Source organism: Danio rerio, chromosome 10, assembly GCF_049306965.1.
Source record: "Danio rerio strain Tuebingen ecotype United States chromosome 10, GRCz12tu, whole genome shotgun sequence".
NCBI lineage: Eukaryota > Metazoa > Chordata > Actinopteri > Cypriniformes > Danionidae > Danio > Danio rerio.
In genome coordinates this window covers 7603116-7622509 of record NC_133185.1, presented here as the reverse complement: position 1 = coordinate 7622509, position 19394 = coordinate 7603116, and the positions used below count along the sequence as shown (strand labels likewise).

Here is a 19394-nt window from a genome sequence, read left to right as displayed (position 1 = left end):
TTCTTTGAGGGGAACGAGGGTGCTTAACTGCTCCAGTACAGCCACTGACCTAAGGTCACACACAGATCTGATTGCTTCCGACAGAGACAAAGAAACATATCTGGGAAAGCACTGAGAGTACAGTTCACCACAGTCAAAGCTGCTTCAATTGAGCTGCTGTTTTAAATGCTTATATACAGGCTATATGCAGTGCATAAATGGCATTAGGAACAGGTTATAGGAACAAGATCTTTGAGATGTACAATAAGATAATACTGATTAAAGTGGTGAAAGAAAGTGTGTGAAAGTCGAGAATGTGTAAGATTTTAAGTGTAATTAGGTTTCCAAATTACAACTTAAAAATTAATGTCAATTAGTCAAGTCAAATCTAATTATATGGCATTTTCAACATGGCTTTAAAGAATAATCCAACCGTTTTGTCAGAAGTCTAATCGCCTATCCTAGTTGTAGGAACAACAAATAATAACTTGACTTCTAGCTGATCATTTGGTATCAGAAATGGCTTATATGAAAGATAAATGCTTCTAAATTATGATAATTTTACCCAAATTAAATATGATCATGCCGTGATTTTTAATTATTTAATTAGGACAGTAAGGTCTGACTTTGCATAGACAAAAGTCTTGTCAACAAAAAAAATTTACAGTTTAGAATCATCTGGAATGGCAAACAAAGCATTTTTGCAGGACTCCCAGAGTTCATCAAGATTCTTTGGGTTCATCTTCAAAGCCTCCTCCATTTTATCCCAGACATGCTCAATAACGTTTATGTCTGGTGATTGTGCTGGCCAATCCAGGAGCACCTTGACCTTTGCTTTCAGAAACGTTGATATGGAGGCTGAAGTAAGACAAGGACCGCTATCCTGCTGAGGAATTTTCCTTCTCCTGAGGTTGGTGATATAATGGGCAGCACAAATGTCTTGATACCTCAGGCTGTTGATGTTGCCATCCACTCTCCAGATCCTTCCCACGACCCCATAGTGAATGTAACCCCAAACCATGATTTTTCCTTTAGCATCTTGACTGATTTCTTGAGAATTTTAGGTCCATGTGGGTTCTGATAGGTCTTCTGCAGTATTTGTGATGATTGGGATGCAGTTCAACCAATGATTCTTTAGAAAATCTACCTTCTGCCACTTTTCCAAAACAATCAACTAGAAGTCAAGTTATTATTTGTTGCTCTTAGAACTGGGATCGACGACAATACTTTTGTCAGGTACTGTAGTGTACACTGTTAAGACAGTTTAGATATGAAGTAAACTTGGGACTATAGAATTCTAGGTTGGTGAAGGTCTTGTTATGAGTTTTGGTAACACTCACTATAATCCAGGAACTTATTATGATGCCTATTATTAAAGCATTGGCTGTTTGTTAATCAAAGTGCATAATATTCTGCATTATTATGTCATAAACCTACCCAATTCCTAAAAGAAAAATAATAATAAATAAAAGATACCTAATAGGGATTTTAACAATTACTCAATTATTGATTAATTATTGAGAAGTCTTTAATTGATAGACCTAATAGATAACCGATAAGGCATGGACATTTAAAAGATAAATTATGCACTCAAAAAAAATCAACTATTGGATTTACAAAATAAAAATTTGTCATATAAAGAACAAATCAAGTTTACGTATGTTAAATGATTAATTCATGTTCTTTAAAACTGAATCAAGAAATAATCAAATGAATTTGATCAGAACATATTGAATCAATGAGACTGAGACGCTTCAAATCGACAACTCTCACTCTGGAGAGTCACTTCGCGCATATCAGTAGGTGGCGGTAGTGCGTTTGGATGTCACCATACGAAAACAACAAGAAGAAGTATCACCGTGCGTTTTCGGCACAGTTTGGGAATTGGTTTTCCCAAGAGCTTTAATGTTATGCATGTTGTGTTGTTGGCTATATGTTTCCTATACATTTTATACTTTTACATTTTGAATAGGAGTACCAAAGTGAAGAAAGCTGTTTAAACTCAATTGGTAGAAAAATGATGTTAACGTCCTACAGGTATTGCTTGGGGATCAGTTTTCTTAAGAGCCAAGGTTATTTTGTTGGCTAAATGTTTCTTATACATTTTATATTACATATTACAATTTTGGATATTATATAACATTTTGTATTAGAATATTAAAGAAGAAATTTGTTTAAATGTGATTGATGCCTGCTAAAGGCTATAATAAAAGAAATATATATATATATATATATATATATATATATATATAACATGTTTTCTGTCCTTTTTGTGTTGAATTACTTAATTTTAAATCTTGCTTCATAGTACTGTAATTTTAAAAATGTCATTTAAACAACAGGACGAGGCAGTGGCGCAGTGGGTAGAACGTTCGCCTCACAGCAAGAAGGTTCGCTGGTTCGAACCTCAGCTCAGTTGGCGTTTCTGTGTGGAGTTTGCATGTTCTCCCTGCCTTCGCGTGGGTTTCCTCCAGGTGCTCCGGTTTCCCCCACAGTCCAAAGACATGTGGTACAGGTGAATTGGGAAGGCTAAATTGTCTGTAGTGTATGAGTGTGTGTGTGAATGTTTCCCAGAAGGGTTGCGGCTGGAAGGGCATCTGCTGCGTAAAAAACATGCTGGATAAGTTGGCGGTTCATTCCGCTGTGGTGACCCCGGATTAATAAAGGGACTAAGCCGACAAGAAAATGAATAAATGAATGAATTTAAACAACAATATTGAACAAGAACTAGCTGATTTAACAAGACATAATTTTGTTAAAGTAAAGCTTTAGTGTTACATTGAGTAAATTAGAATCATTTTAATTAGAATAACACAATACAAACATTTTGAGTCAATTAGTTGCAAAGAAGTTAGACTGACATATTGAAACCATGTTTTATCTACAAATGTGCTTTGTGTTCATACAACATGTTCAAAGCAGTTCAGGTTTACTTGATTGGATTATAAAGGGCATGCATAAAGATGCATAAAGGGTGCCACGATTAAATCGTGTTCATTCAACAATTTTTTTTTTTGAGTGTGCAAGGTGCTGCCGTTAATCCGTGGGTCAGGTAATCTTAAAACAGATTGCATGATATTTAAGTATGAATGGGTCTTGCATGGATGAGATCAATCATTGGTTATGCAAACTTCAACTACTTTCTATTAAATATTAAGGTGTTTTAATCAATTGTGACACACTGGCAAAAATATGCCTTCAATTTAAAAATCGCACTTCATGGCCAGACATGCGGTGAACATCTTCGTTCTCACTACAAGTTTCCCTCATCCTTAATCATTCTCAATCAGAAAAAAAGTTCAGTGCTGCGAATTTTGTTATGCCTGTTCTGCATCATTGTGGTCAAATTACTTCATAATTTAGGATTTTGTCATTAACTATAAAAACAATATTTGGAATATTTCAATTTTATTTTATTCGTATTAAAATGTCATTTAACAAATGAGTTTTGGAGCTAAAGCATACAGCAAACCTTGTTTTGAAGCAATTCACCTCAAATGTAATTCGTTCTTCTTCTTTCTTTTTTTTTTTAGATAACTTACAAACAAAAAACACATGAAAATTATGATACAAAATATATTAAACAAAATTCAACAAAAATAGCCTATATGAAGTGTATTATTCTTCTACTGTCTATCCGCTACACAACTTTGCGGTGATGATTTGTTTCACTCTGTGGAAAATAAGGATTTAATTAATAAAGCACTGTAGTTTTATCACAAAACTCTTGCTACATTTTAATATAAGTCAATATTTTACAGATTATGTGTTAAGCATCTGATTTTTCCTCAATGCTGATGTGCTTTCATTTTTCCATCCGTCAAGGGATTGTTTTGACAGAACAAAAGTTTAAATGCTAAAACGGCTTGCCATAGACTGTGAGTCATGTCAGTGAGGCCATATCAGTTTGAGCTTGAATCAGACACAGAAAATGAAGAGGACACAGCTAAACCCATACAAACGCGACTCTTTTAAGATGTTTCTGAATGGTTTCTCTTTCTGTTCGTTTGTAAGAAGAGGAATGTGGTCAAGCCATCAGCATTTCATTTCATTTCATTTCAGCATCCCATACTAGTGTAAATAGGAAATGGTACATTATAAGATGGCTGTGAAGACTTCGTTTCTAATAGGCAGCAGTTAAACGGTCTACTTTGGTTTTTCGTCCACTTTCTCCGGTTTAACCACATCATAAAAATGCAATCAGAATGGCATTGTACTGTAGTAAGACTAGGACAAATTAAAACGCACTTCAGTTATTTCTAAAGAGTATGTTTATGCTGAATAAATATATGAAAATACACTAAGGCCGTACTCACACTAGGTACAGTTGCCACGCTTGTCCCCCCTCCCGTCTCCCCCGACGGCCCGCGCTCACACCACAAACGGGCTTCTGCACGCTTACGTCATCGCTGCTGTGATGTTCAGTGAGAAGCGCTCTCTCACTCAGCAGCACAGTGGAGATTTCTCTAGTTATATCGTTTCAGTCGTTTGATATGCCGTCAAATATTTCACCAAACAGTCCTTAGGGATGCGGAGACACGCAGTCTGATATTTCGCAGAACAGATCCGCCACTTTTGGCGCTCATAAACAATCATAAAGCCCTCATGCTGCAGGAATGAGGAGGTCTGCTGAAGGCACGCAGCTGTCGTGAAGTGAGGGGTTTGCGTCTTTAATAAACTACGGCAGTTTGCGTTTACTGAACAGTAAGAATGATTAATAAATCCATATGACACAGTCCCTTAAAAGTCACGTCTCGCTTTCAGCTTCAGTTCAGTTTGCACTCACACACAAGCGTACTGCGCCAAAGCCCAAGTGAACCGCGCTCAGAAGCGTGCTTGAGCCCAATTCAGCGCACTCACACTTCTCAAACGATCCGGGAAACGGGCCTGGGCACGATACGGATATCATAGTGTAAGTAGGCCCTAAAAGCAAGGACAAACCTACTCTGAAAACAACAAACTTTTGTAAATAAATAAATAATGAAACAGGAAAAGGAATTCCTTTGCAGGAAAAGGAATAAATGATATGATGTGGTATTTTCTTTATTCTGAGTAAAACGGATGACGAAATTACCGTAATAGTAATACACGTGCTCAACAAGGCATTGCTAAACTGAAGTGCTGCTGGCTTGAGTAGTAAAACAGGTAGGGGAGGAGGCGGTGGCGGCGCCTCAGGGAGACTTGGGATGTCTGTGCATAATATACCTCATTATTTCAAATGTAAAACTCAAGGAATGCTGACGCAAGCAGATACATTGCAGTCGCTGGTGACAATTGTGGATGTTTACAGGAGGAAAACGGATACATCTGTTTGACAAAGCCCAAGTGAACCTCTCTGGCACACCTCTTTCATCCAGGCCAGGGCCGGCCAATTGAACCGTGCCTGAGAACATTTCAGAGCACTCAGACTTCTCAAACGATCTGGGAAACGAGTCTGGTCACGGTTCAGATAGCAAAGTGTGCCCTTAGTGTGCATGCATGGTGCGATTACCATTGAGAAGCGGGAAACTCAGAACTGAATTTGTGGCTAAATGCACTCACTTCTTGCCCAGATGTTTGGCGACATCCGAGCGTCGGAAGCCCTCCAGGTGGTAGAGCCGTCTGGCCAGACGTCGGGCAGCTTCCTGATCACTCCGGCTGCCATTGTGGAGAACATCTGTGTCCTTAAGACATTCCACAACATCCATGTCTGAGTCCCAGTCCGACAGCACGTCCTTCAGCCCCGCATCGCTGCTGCACAACACACAACCACACAAGACTGTTCATTAAAATATGTAAACACAGATGTAAACATTGAGTAATGTTTGTAACAGGAACTGCTAAACTAATCTGACAGCAGTGTGTATTGTATTCAGTGCAAAAACTAACAACATCTTTGGAATGTCGCTTATTATTATGTTGGCTTGAGAAAGCCAACATACTGTTATGCTACTCTGTCCTTGAAAACAAACGTATCTCCTCCTAGGCCGTTCATGCCAAAAGGCCCAAATGTGGTCAAAATGTGCTTTCTACATTCAAGATTGTTGCTATATCTCCTCATGCCTATAAGACTTATTGTTTTTTTAATAAAAAATGTTAAATATTACATTTTTATAATCTGAGCATATAAAAAAATTATACAAGCCCCAAATTTGGCCTAAAGCTGTATTTAGATGCGTTAGATTTTGTTGCTATATCTTTAAGGTTTATCAGACTTTTAGTTTTCCAATAAATAATTTTTAAGCATTATTTTTCTCAAAATATGGCAAGCCATTTTTGGCTTAAACTCCATATTTTTACTGATATGGCAAGCCATTTTTGCATGTATCACTTTCACACTTATTAAGCATTGTATTTTCAAAAAAATACGGCAAGCCATTTTTACATAATGTTCATTCCCTTAGTGCCTTTATTAATCAGGGGTCGCCACAACGGAATGAACCACCAACTTATCCAGCATTTGTTTTACACAGCGAATGCCCTTCCAGCCGCAACCCAACACCAGGAATACATAATGTTCAAGTCCAGTTTTTGACACTCATAAAGACTGTCAGAAACATCGGAGTTGATTAAGATCACTCATATTGCCAAGAAGCTTTGATGTATCATCACTAACCTGTCAAATGTCCCCATAGCAATAAAACAGTATAACCTAGCAACCATTTAAAAATAGCAATATCTCTACATCAGAACATCGTAGGGACCTGGGCATTGGCTTGTTTGACTCGTGCTAGCAAATGGGACTTCCTGTGAACTATGCATGGTAACAATGATAATGGAAGCCAAGTGCTAATAACGATTAGCTATATGCTATGAATGATCATCTAAATGCAATAACATATGCTAGAAATGCCTACTAAGTATTAGCATTTGATCAAACATGTACACGAGCATTGCCATTTAGCAACTGCTTAGCAACTACCTAACTATGCCATAATTGTTTTAGCAACTGCCTAGCAACCACTTAGCAACCGCCGCCGTGCTTCCTGCCAACTGCCATTCCCAGTTCTAGCGCAGTCACGTTGGCTTTCTCAAGCCAACATCAAAGTTTATCAATGAACTTTAGGTTCTAGTTACATTTTAGAGTCTTATGATAGGTTATATACAGGAATCCTAAAGGAAATTTCAATACATTTTTAAGACTTTTTAAAGACCTTCTCGGAATATTTGAAGATCTCGTCGCCACTTCAAGTTCTAATCAGTATCAAACCTTTAACTTAATAAACAGTTGCTGATAAACAGTTGTAGTTAAATAAATGAATGGAGCACAATCATGCAACAGAACTCAGATAAGCTCGGAAGAAACAAAGCTTAAAAAGAATAAATTATGTGGTTTTTTTTCAGTAACAGGCTTCAGCCACTGTTTAAACTCGTCTTTCTCCAACCAGGAGTACGCAAACTTGCATTATCCCATTTTGCCATCTGTTTTGCTCGATGGCAGGGCTATTCAATTAGCTTGTCATGAGGGCCAGTTCATGAAAAGTATGCCAAATGAGGGGCTGGAGAGATATGACTTGCAATATGAATGATAACACAACAGCATATAAGAGCCCATATGATGTATTTTTGCTCCTTAAGACACCTACGTTCTATGTTTCTACATTTAAATGTTATTATGTTCTATTTTAAAAACTACATAACGTTACTGCATTGTACAATGTGGCTTTCTTTTACAAACATTAAATGCATTTCAAAGCACAACAAAAGCAGTGTGTTGCTGAAGTAGGCTTCTTCTACATTCAGACACATTCATATGTTATGTTTTGAACTGCATATCAATTAGGGATACAACAATTCTAGATTTTGGTTGTACGATTAGAGTCTGAACAATAATCATGGTTTCACGGTTATCACGTCTAATTTAAAGTTAAGCTTCATATTAGAGAAGTATTTAAATGATCGTTTGTTATCATCTGCGTTCATACATACATAATCTTTTTATTAATAATTGGTCTAACGTATCTTTTGTTTACATTGAACTGTAAGCCACACACAACTCTCACCGCTATGCTGTAAGATCTTTTCTACTCGGTGCATCTGGAAGGTGCGAGCGCATCGCTCAGCTTGAGCGCACATATTGGCATACATTCTTACATTGGAAATAACGAACTTGCGCGCGGAAAAGACGCGATATGTGAACGGCCCACTGCTATAGTAATCCAGTGTGCGTGCTTATTAGCCTTAAATTAGCTATATGCTCGGAACTTCTAACTAGCACACCGGTGGCATAACTTTGTTTAGTTGCAGCAGTTTCATTCCGTGCAACAGAAACGCGGCGTTGAGAAGACTTCACGATTAAGTATCCAAATGTGTATGGCTGCTCGCGCCACTTACTCGCTTAAAGGGCACCTATGGTGAAAAATCTACTTTTCAAGCTGTTTGGACAGACATATGTGTAGAAATAGTGTATAGACATGGCGGTTGGGGTAAAATAAACACACCCAGTAATTTTTTTCAACTTAACAACATAAAACGGTGGACCAATTGGAGCGGTTTTCAGACCGACCGCAACTTGACTAAGGAGTGCGGTCTCCCCACCGACCGAATTGATTGACAGCTGCGCGTATTAACAAATCCCGGTAGTCACGTGCATTTGCATGTCAACAAGACCAGACGTGCGCAAATAACCAGGAATAAAAGGTCTGTTCAGTTCACTAGGATCATCAATCATTATCAAATGTGATCAAGAAGAGTAAGTTTCACATATTGAATATGTTTTAAAACAGTGCAAGTGTGTAATGAAGTACAGCGATTTACCTCAGATTTACTTCATCAGCACAGTCGCATGTCAAAACAATTATGAAAGAATACGCTTCAATCCCGGTTTTTGGACGTTAAATCAGGTTTAATTTGTTCATTAACATAACAGATATCCATACAGCAGTGGAGATTAACCTGTATCCTGTCACATATGCATGCAAACAGAGTGCAAAGCTAAATGCTCTGTGTGTGTGTGTGTGTGTGTGTGTGTGTGTGTGTGTGTGTGTGTGTGTGTGTGTGTGTGTGTGTGTGTGTGTCTGCTGCGGTGTACGTGTGTGTGCACGTATCTGTGTGTGCGCGCGCGTGAACTTTGTAACAACATTGTGTGTGACTCATCCATGCAACTGCACAACAAATACTCTTAAAGTTCTAAAAGTACTCAGTAAAGTTCTTACTGTAGTTTTTCTCACAAACGCTACGTGAGATCTTTTTACTTTAAGTCTGTCTGTTGTCTAACGCAGGGAGGAAATTAAGGCACGCAGAAAGGCACGTAGAAACGGTAGACGGGGAGGACTAGCCTTAAAGCCGCAGTACGACAAAACAACCCCCTGGTGGAAAAATGCATAAAATAGGATCTTGTAAAAAGTATAATGAAAAATCTGATGGGTGTTTTAAGCTGAAACTTTACAGACACATTCTGGAGAGGCAAAACACATATTATATTAAAAGGGGTAACCTAGGTGCCCTTTAATGTCAGGTGACTCAGGCTTTAAGTCTAGACTCAGGCTCTGAACTAGGCTTTTTGACTGAACTCAATTTATTTTTGATGTCTTGGTCACCCTATTTGGAGGACCGGAACAAATTGCCTCACGGGCTGCCAGTTGGACAACCCTGCTCTATGGTTTCGCTACATGTGGAAAGTGTCACATCATCTTCCCGCGTCTGTCGCAAATTACTTGACATCACCCGAACAGAGGAGATTGGCCGGACACATCCAGCCCGAACCAGAGAATCGGGAAAAAATAATTATATTTATGCTTTTTTAGAGTCAAACACTTTGGACAGCGAAATTTAAGACCCCGTAAAAACAGGATTAAGACTTTTCAATACCTTTGAAGGGCCTTCATTTCCCATCATTGATTTATCAACTTTAAAAAAAATTTAAGACCCCGCGGACACCCTGTATGAAATAGTTTTTTGTATTTATTTTAGTCTTTTCCAAACTCCATGCTTTCCATTTCAAATTCTTTGTATTGGGTTTGAGTGGCATAATTAAAATTTGATTCATTCTAATTTTAACAAAAAAATATAGCATTTATTATCAAAATATTTCTTACAGTGAAAGGGTCATATATGCCATTCAGTTGTCAATTTATGTGTCCACAAAGTGGCGCAAATGGATTTGCTATTTAAGCAATGTGGCACTGAACATGAAAATTAGGGTTTTGCTAGTCAGAAAATAGTCATAAATCGCGGCATACTGTACAGGTCTTGCACCTTATTGCACCGGGTGTATGATAGGGTCCAAAGACATTAAGAAATGTCCTGACTATTGCGTCTGCTGGGAGCAGAAACAGACACTTGAAATCTCAGTGTCCAGATATTAAACTGCCCAACATTTAAAGTCCAAATTGACAAGCTGACATTACAGAAGACCAATGTCACCACAGGCCTTTGCCAACAGAGACGAAGTCCAAAACTACATCAGAAACAAATGTAACAATCATCACCCGCTGTCCTCCCACATCAATGACATCATCCAAGATCTCAGAGTCCAATCTGTTTTATTCTGGTTCTGGCAACATTTCAGAGCCGACAGCCACTGAAGGCATAAACATTAGCTGTGCAATAAAAGAGAGAACCTGAAGAAGTTTATGATCTGTCTCAAAATGCTTCACCTGAGATCTGAACAGAGACGTGACACTGAGATCAGATGAGGAGTGCTGAGGATTGAAAAACACACTTGCTTCTCAGTGTGTATTGAGAAATCTGAATGTAGCTGAAGGGCCATGAAAACTTTATTAAATAGCTCATTGAGGATGGTTTGTAAAATAAAAGACCTTGTTTGTATATGATTATACCCATATTTACTGCATTAATAGTTTTGGTTTCTTTAGGCCTTCACGCGCACTTCATCACAGTTTAACAGTGCCATCTGTTGAGGGCTTGAACAAATGACAACAAAAGGGAAGAGACATTCATGATATGCTGTAGATGAAACTGGGTCAGCTCCCTAGCAGTTGTGCAACAGCACATTCTTCTCTTCCACTTTTATTTGGACAAGAGTCTTTACTTATTTACTGTCAATATCAGATTTTGGTATTTGTGTTTCACCAATTCAGAAAATCTCCAAAGTAAATTGTCCTAATTGGAAAGTCAATATGAGGAGAAATGCCTCTCATTTCATTCAATCTATCCACTGTTTTCCCACTAAGTTTTGCTTCAACCATATTAAAACCCTCAAACAAACTAATTAAGCTTCACAGAGCACAAAAGCCTGAATTTAGGGCAAACTAGGGTCTGTGGCTTTCCCGTATAGTCTCAAATCCCAGCTTCTCTTCTACCATACTATAGTAAACTATAGTTGTGGCAAAGAACATAGTTAAGCATAGACTCTGAGATGATTATTATGCATCACTATACTTTCTTGAATCAGTTTTAAAAATTAATTTTATTTAGATTTTAAAATCTAGCCCAGTGTCATCTGCTGTTAAAAACTAGACTAGAGCACCATCTTCTATTAAAAACTAGCGTAGAGCACATCTGCTGTTAGAAACAAGCATAGAGTGCCCTCTGTTGTTCAAAACTAGCCAAAAGCGCCGTTTGCTGTTAAAAACTAGCCTAGAGCACCATCTCGTGTTCAAAACTAGCCTAGAGCACCATCTGCTATTAAAAACTAGCATAGAGCACCATCTACTGTTAGAAACAAGCATAGAGTGCCCTCTGTTGTTCAAAACTAGCCAAAAGCGCCGTTTGCAGTTAAAAACTTGCCTAGAGCACCATCTAGTGTTCAAAACTAGCCTAGAGCACCATCTGCTATTAAAAACTTGCCTAGAGCACCATCTAGTGTTCAAAACTAGCCTAGAGCACCATCTGCTATTAAAAACTAGCCTAGAGCACCATCTGCTGTTAGAAAACAAGCATAGAGTGACCTCTGTTGTTGAAAACTAGCATAGAGCACCATCGGCTGTTAGAAAATAGCATAGAGTGCCCTCTATTGTTCAAAACTAACCTAGAGCGCCATTTGCTGTTAGAAACAAGCCTAGAGCACCATCTACTGTTTAAAACTAGCCTAGAGCACCATCTTCTATTAAAAACCAGCGTAGAGCACCATCTGCTGTTAGAAACTAGCATAGAGTGCCCTCTGTTGTTCAAAACTAACCTAGAGCACCATCTACTGTTTAAAACTAGCCTAGAGCACCATCTGCTATTAAAAACCAGCGTAGAGGACCATCTGCTGTTAGAAACTAGCATAGAGTGCCCTCTGTTGTTCAAAACTAACCTAGAGCACCATCTACTGTTTAAAACTAGCCTAGAGCACCATCTGCTATTAAAAACCAGCGTAGAGGACCATCTGCTGTTAGAAACTAGCATAGAGTGCCCTCTGTTGTTTAAAACTAACCTAGAAAACCATTTGCTGTTAAAAAACTAGCCTAGAGCAGCATCTACTGTTTAAAATTAGTCTAGAGCATCATCTGCTGTTGAAAACTAGCCTGGGGAACTATTTGCTGTTAAAAACTAGCCTAGAGCGCCATCTGCTGTTAAAAACTAGTCTACAGAGCCATGTTTTGTTAAAAACAAGCCATGCTATCTGCTGTTAAACACTTGCCTAGAGCGCCTTTAACTGTTAAACTAGCCTAGAGTACCACCTGTTGCTGAAAACTAGCCTAGAGTGCCATCTGCTGTTAGAAACTAGCGTAGAGCATCATATGCTGCTAAAAACTAGCCTAGAGCACCATCTGTTGTTAAAAACTAGCCTAGAGAGCCATTTGTTGTCAAGAACTAGCCAACAGAACCATGTTCTGTTGAAAACTAAGCTTTGGATAAATTAAAAAGAGAATATTAATGATTTTTGGAAAAAAAAAATTAAAAGTTCGAAGCAACAACATCAGTCCCTCGTAAGCCTATTAATACTGTTAAAAAGGTTCATTTGTATCATATAGATTAAAGCCTTTAACATGTTGTTAGGAGTGGAGTGGATAGTATTTAAATGTTTATTTCATGTCATGTCGTGTTTGGTGCAGACAGACAAATTGCTTGTCGCTGGAATCTTGTCATGTCACGTGTTATTAGGACATGGTGTAAATACTGTTCGTTAGATTAAATGTACACAGCCTTCAATAAGTAAACAATGCTTTTGGGGGGTTTTTTTCAGTAAACATTTTTGTTTCTTTCTTTTTCATCAGTATTGATGTTTGTTTAATATTGTGTAGTAATAAACAGCAGCAGACAAATCAGACTGTATTATTTGATTGTCAAATTTCCTGTTCTAATACTAAAGATTTAATGAAAAAATCACTGCAAATGCATCACATTTACAGGCCACTTTATCAGGTACACCTGTTCAGCTGCTTGTTAACGCAAATTTCTAATCAGCCAATCACATGGCAGCAACTCAGTCCATTAAGGCATGTAGACATAGTCAAGATGATTTGCTCAAACTGAGCATCAGAATGGGAAAGAAAGATGATTTAAGTGGCTTTGAACGTGGCATGGTTGTTGATGCCAGACGTGCTGGTCTGAGTATTTCAGAAACTGCTTATCTACAGAGATTTTCACGCATGGCCATCTCTAGGGTTTTCAGAGAATGGTTCGAAAAAGAGAAAATATCCAGTAAGCGGCAGTTCTGTGGGCACAAATGCCTTGTTGATGCCAGAGGTCAGAGGAGAATGCCCAGACTGGTTCGAGGCAAGCTGATAGAAAGGCAACAGTAACTTAAATAACCACTTATTACAACGAGGTCTCCAGAAGAGCATCTCTGAATGCACAACACATCCAACCTTGAGGTGGATGGGCTACAGCAGCAGAAGAACACACCGGGTGCCACTCCTGTCAGCTAAGAACAGGAAACTGAGACTACAATTCACACAGGCTCACCAAAATTGGACAATAAAAGATTGGGAAAAGCGTTGCCTGGTCTGATGAGTCTCGATTTCTGCTGTGACATTTGGATAGTAGGATCAGAATTTGGCATCAGCAACACGAAAGCATGGACTCATTCTGCCTTGTACCAACGGTTCAGGCTGCTGGTGGGGACGTAATGATGTGGGGGATATTTTCTTTGCACACTTTGGGCCCATTAGTACCAATTGAGCATCGTGTCAATGCCACAGCCAACATGAGTATTGTTTCTGACCATGTCCATCCCTTTATGACCACAGTGTACCCATCTTTTCAGGCTACTGTCAACAGGATAATAGGCCATGTCATTAAGCGTGAATCATTTCAGACTGATTTCTTGAACATGACAATGAGTTCACTGTACTCAGATGGCCTCCACAGTCACCAGAACTCAATCTAATAGAGCACCTTTAGGATGTGGTGGGAAGGGAGATTTGCATTATGGATGTGCAGCCAATCCGCAGCAACTGCGTGATGCTATCATGTCAATATGGAGCAAAATCTCTGAGGAACATTTCCAGTACCTTGTTGAATCTATGCCATGAAGAATTAAGGCAGTTCTGAATGCAAAAAGGAGTCCAACCTGGTACTGGTAAGGTGTACCTAATAAAGTGGCCAGTGAGTGTATATACACAGGGATGTTAAAAAACTAATATAAACAGTGTATTGTGACACACTGGCAACTACTTAACACCACTGAGAGTTCAGCATCGCATCCTACTGGTACTTCATTTTTAAACAAGATTATAATCAATACAAGCACCAACCGGCCCCATTCTCTAATTAACAGCGTTCAGGATTTGTCGGACCTCTTTAGCGTTTAGTTAAGAAATGCAAATTGCTTATAGTCAAACATTTGCAGAAAGAGGATTCAGCATCCCTGCAGGGCAAACTGTTATTGTAGGACCATTTCAATGTTAATTATGATGAGACTTGAGCTGCCACACATTACACTAGACAAACTCAGAATTGGGTTGCATCTTTATTTGTGGTCTAATCCACTTTTAATTTGCGATTTATTAGTAGTTTTCACTCTATGCTCAACAGAATTACTGTAATTACTCTTTAATATGTGAAAACGACATTTAAAACAAACGTAACAGTTATTACTGATCATTCATTCCTTTTCTGTTCGGCTTAGTCCCTTTATTCATCTGGGGTCGCCACAGCGGAATGAACCGCTAACTTATCCAGAATATGTTTTACACAGCGGAGACCCTTCCAGCTGCAACCCAACACTAGGAAACACTTATGCACACTTTTCACACTCATACACTATGGCCAATGTAGCTCATTCAATTCACTTATACTACATGTATTAGGACTGTCAGGGGAAAAAAAGCAGCTGGAGGAAACCCACATGAAACCAGGGAGAACATTCAAACTCCACACAGAAATGCCAACTGACCCTGCCGGGGCTCGAACCAGTGATCTTCTAGCAGTGAGATGATCGTACCACCCACTGCGCCACGGATGTCACTATTATTAATCAACCCGCTATAATTGAATTTTTGCATTTTTAATTGTCAGCACCTCTATGAGTTGCATAGTACAAACATTTTCAGCTGCTCAACTTAAAAAATTTACACGTGTGGCTTTGAATTTAAAACATTAACAATTAATACTAATTTCCTATTTTGAACTTACCCTATATATGTTCATTATATTTAAAAAAAATATAAGTGCGCTAAGTGTTTTAGTAAGTTGAGTTTTGTTATTCTGTTATAAAGGCTAATTAAAATTGATTACACATATTTATATATATATATATATATATATATATATATATATATATATATATATATATATATATTTGAAAATGTTTAATCCAGAATGATGTTTTGTTTTGATATGCTTTGTTCTCAACTGCGTATCTGTTTCCATGGTTACTGATTATCTTCATTACCTGTGTCTTATCTAGTTTCTTGTTTACCTGAGGCAAAGAGCTTAGAATGACCAAGAGGCGACACTCAATAGAACGTTCCATTGCAACAGCAGCGCCCAGCAGCAGCCCCGGATTCCGCCATTTTGGAGTGAAAGCGAGCGACTGTCCATTGGATCTCATTACTGTCGCGATGGCAAGCTGACAAGCTGCGTTGTTTTTTATTAATTTATTTTAAAAGCACATTAAAGCCAAGATACAAACTGAAAGACGACAATACAACATTTGTTATCATAATCATCAGCACTTTTAATTGTTTTTTTACAGACTTATAATATGCTGTTGTTCTATTGGAGTTTTCATTCCAAAATGGCCGCCACACCCTCTAGTGGCTGTTTCCCAAATTACACTAGAGTGTCGGCTCTTGGTCATTCTATGCTCTTTGCCTGAGGTACCAGGCAATTTACACCCTTTATATTATTATTATTTTACAAAAAAGTTGGCAGGTAGTTGAAGGTAAATGCGTACCTTGGCTCCGACTGTACGTTCACACCAAAAACAGAAAGAGTGTCAAAGTAGCCGGACGTCATTCATTTTCTAGGCGACGAAGAGCAGCGCCATTTTGCCGGTGTGGGTGTCGAGGAGAGTTGAAATCAAGTCAACTTTACGGTAATGCGCTATGACGCGGCTCGGCGGCAACCAATCAGAATGTAGAAGTCCACCGCTTGAGAGGAGTCCAGAGAGCACAGTAACTGTGAACTTTGGTTCCGACCACAGTTGTTCCCCATGGTTTGATTATTGCGGTCACTGAATTTCCAATTATTTACAATGTTTTCTTACAGGAACATACATTAAAAAAGTTACTGGCGAGTTACTGATGTGCAGTAATGTTATATATGTTTTTTTTCTCAAAACAGTGAAAATATAAAACAATATTGCTGCTTCAGGATATTTCAGACATATGGACACATTGGATAATAAAGTGGAGCAAAGCCACACCAAATGCAACTTGATCTTCTATTGTTTAATGAATTTGATAAAAAGTGTGCAACATTTTTACGCTAGAAAGAACGTTTTTATGCAGGAATGTAAATGATATTCTGCCCCTTTAAATATGAGATCAATGTAGCGAATTTTGACGCTCTCGTCGCTGGAGCTAAAGGCAGACATCATTCTCGCCAGGGAGGCCAGAGCGACCTTTGACGCTCTCACCACCTTTGGTGTGAATGCACAGTAAGGGTCAAAAAGTAAACAAATAAGGTCAAGAACCTTGGTGTGACTCTGGAGTCAGATCTGAATTCAGTAGCCATGTCAAAGCAGTGACTAAATCAGCATACTATCATGTCAAAAACGTTGCAAGAATTAGATGCTTTGTCTCCAGTGAAGACTTGTTCATGCTTTTATCAGCAGCAGGGTGGATTACTGTAATGGACTCCTCACTGGCCTTCCCAAAAAGACAGTCAGACAGTTCATCCAGAACGCTGCTGCCAGAATTCTGACCAGAACCAGAAAATCAGAGCACATCACACCTGTCCTCAGGTCTTTACACTGGCTCCCAGTTACATTCAGAATAAATTTTAAAGTATTACTGCTTGTCTATAAATCACTAAATGGCCTAGGACCTCAATACATTACAGATATGCTGACTGAATACTAGGGTTGTAACGGTATGAATTTTTTACGGTATGATAATCGTCTAAAACAATACCACGGTTTGACGGTTTCGCGGTATACGGTATTAAATAGTAATTCTCATAGCAAAGACCCTGAAAAGAATAAGAACACATTTTCTGACTGAACAAAGGTTTTATTTCAACAAACTTTTGAAAGAACCATTTTAATAGAACTATAGAAGTCTTTTATAAAAATAAACTGAAAAATTTCCCATTTTAATAAATTAAATTAGAAGGAATAAACAAGCAGGGTCTTTTAAGATTAGACAAAAATAAACTTAAACTGTCCTTCCTTATAAGCAGGATAAATGGGAGACCAAAAGTGCAATACCAAGTTTATGGCTGTAAACATGTATTTAAAGCGTTGTTTTTTTCAGTCTAGGTTGTGTTGAAGAAATGTAAGCATGTTGAGATTTTCAGGACTTAATCTTGACCGCTGAGGTGAGAGAATGTGTCCACTTGTACAATGAACAAATAAAAAAATAAGAAAATAATAAATAATGTGTCAAAGTCCAAATAAACATGGTGCAAATCCTCAGTAAAAAAATAGATATAAATATTTACTATACTATAAATAGTTACATAACGAAACTAGATTCAATATGGAACATCCTTAGGTTTTATGTGCCAGCATGGATATGGTTGTCTGTGGATATGGATTTGGATTTGGTTGTCTGCAATGCAGACAAACAGCTGCACCTTCATTTGTGTCTTTTGAAAACAGCAAGAGCAGCACTTCATCTTTGCTGTGTCACTGTTTGGTCATGTTTCTGTGCTGTTGTGCATGCAAAAGTACTTAGTATGAGAATTATTTCATGCAAAACTTTTTTTTTTTTTTGCGTTTTATTTAGCCGCTCATTCCGTGTTGTTCAAAAAGCTCATTGTTGGTCCACAAACAAAAGCGAAACCTATGCTTATTGGTTGTGATATAGCGAGTTTGAACCAATCTGGGCATGGAGGAGGGACAATGCATCAATGTATCATGTCTGGTTTGTCCGGAGACACAGTGACGAGCGTTTCTTTGTCAAATCAGCGTTGTCAAATTTTGATGACGTAACTGCACTGATTCCGGAGCCTCTGAAAGTCCTGAAAGAATGTTATGTGATACAGCACTGGAAAGCTGAGATTCTCTTCTTTATGCCAATCTTTGAATTGTATGAATCTGATCAGCGGATCAAAAGTTATTAAACATTTAAGTTGATATGCAATTGTTCATGGTATGATAATCGTGCATGTTCAAATCGTGGTAGACCGTCATACCGGTATATTGTTACAATCCTACTGAATACAAACCCAACAGATCACTCACATATTTAGGATCAAATAAATTAGAAATTCAAAGAGTTCAGTCAAAGCAGGGTGAATCAGCTTTCAGCAACTTCGCCCCTCGCTGCTGGAATCAGCTTCCAGAAATGATCAGACGTGCTCCAGCATTAGGCACGTTCAAATCAAGACTGAAAACACATCTCTTTAGCTGTGCCTTTACTGAATGAGCACTGTGCTGCGTCCGACAGATCACACTATTGTGTCTTTCCTTTCTTTTCCTTTCTTTTAAAACCTGTTTTAACATTCTAATCAGTTTCAATCATTTTTAAATCTTTTATTTTTAATTAAAATTGTTCTTGTTTCTTTTATTCTTGTTTATGTAAAGCACTTTGAATTAGCATTGTGTATGAAATGGGCTATATAAACTTGCCTTGCCTAATTCTATAGGCTACAATGCACCAAAACAACAATAAGTGAAATATGAAAATAAGAACTGCACACAATATGACAACATTATGTAAATGTATGATTTAGGCTACTAAAGATGATCAAGTTTCCATGGTTACAGGTTGTTGCTGCCAATACTTCACAGCACAAATTGTTGTTTTTTTTCAGCTCAAATTTTTTGAATATGAACTGAACATGAAGTGGCATTTTCTTCCCCTTGTGCACTTCCTTTCACATGATCTTTGAGAATTCAAATCTTGATGAATGCTGCTATCTGATCAATTTGGCCACATCATATTACAAAATTACATGTTTGTGAGAGGAGTTAGTTTGAAGATATGGCCTTT

The 19394-nt window shown here is 38.2% G+C and overlaps 1 protein-coding gene across 11 annotated transcripts in view; it reads right to left on the bottom strand.

Moving 5' to 3' along the window:
- Positions 1-19394, bottom strand: part of psd3l (pleckstrin and Sec7 domain containing 3, like) — a 243279-nt gene that overhangs the window by 125986 nt on the left and 97899 nt on the right. For all 11 annotated transcript variants that reach the window (XR_012386108.1, XR_012386110.1, XR_012386111.1 and 8 more), the window contains one exon: positions 5521-5712. Coding sequence is in view for 7 of the 11 variants with exons in the window: in XM_068223894.2 (XP_068079995.1) it covers positions 5521-5712 (192 nt within the window). In the remaining 4 variants the exon portion in view is untranslated. The remainder of the gene's footprint in view (positions 1-5520; positions 5713-19394) is intronic.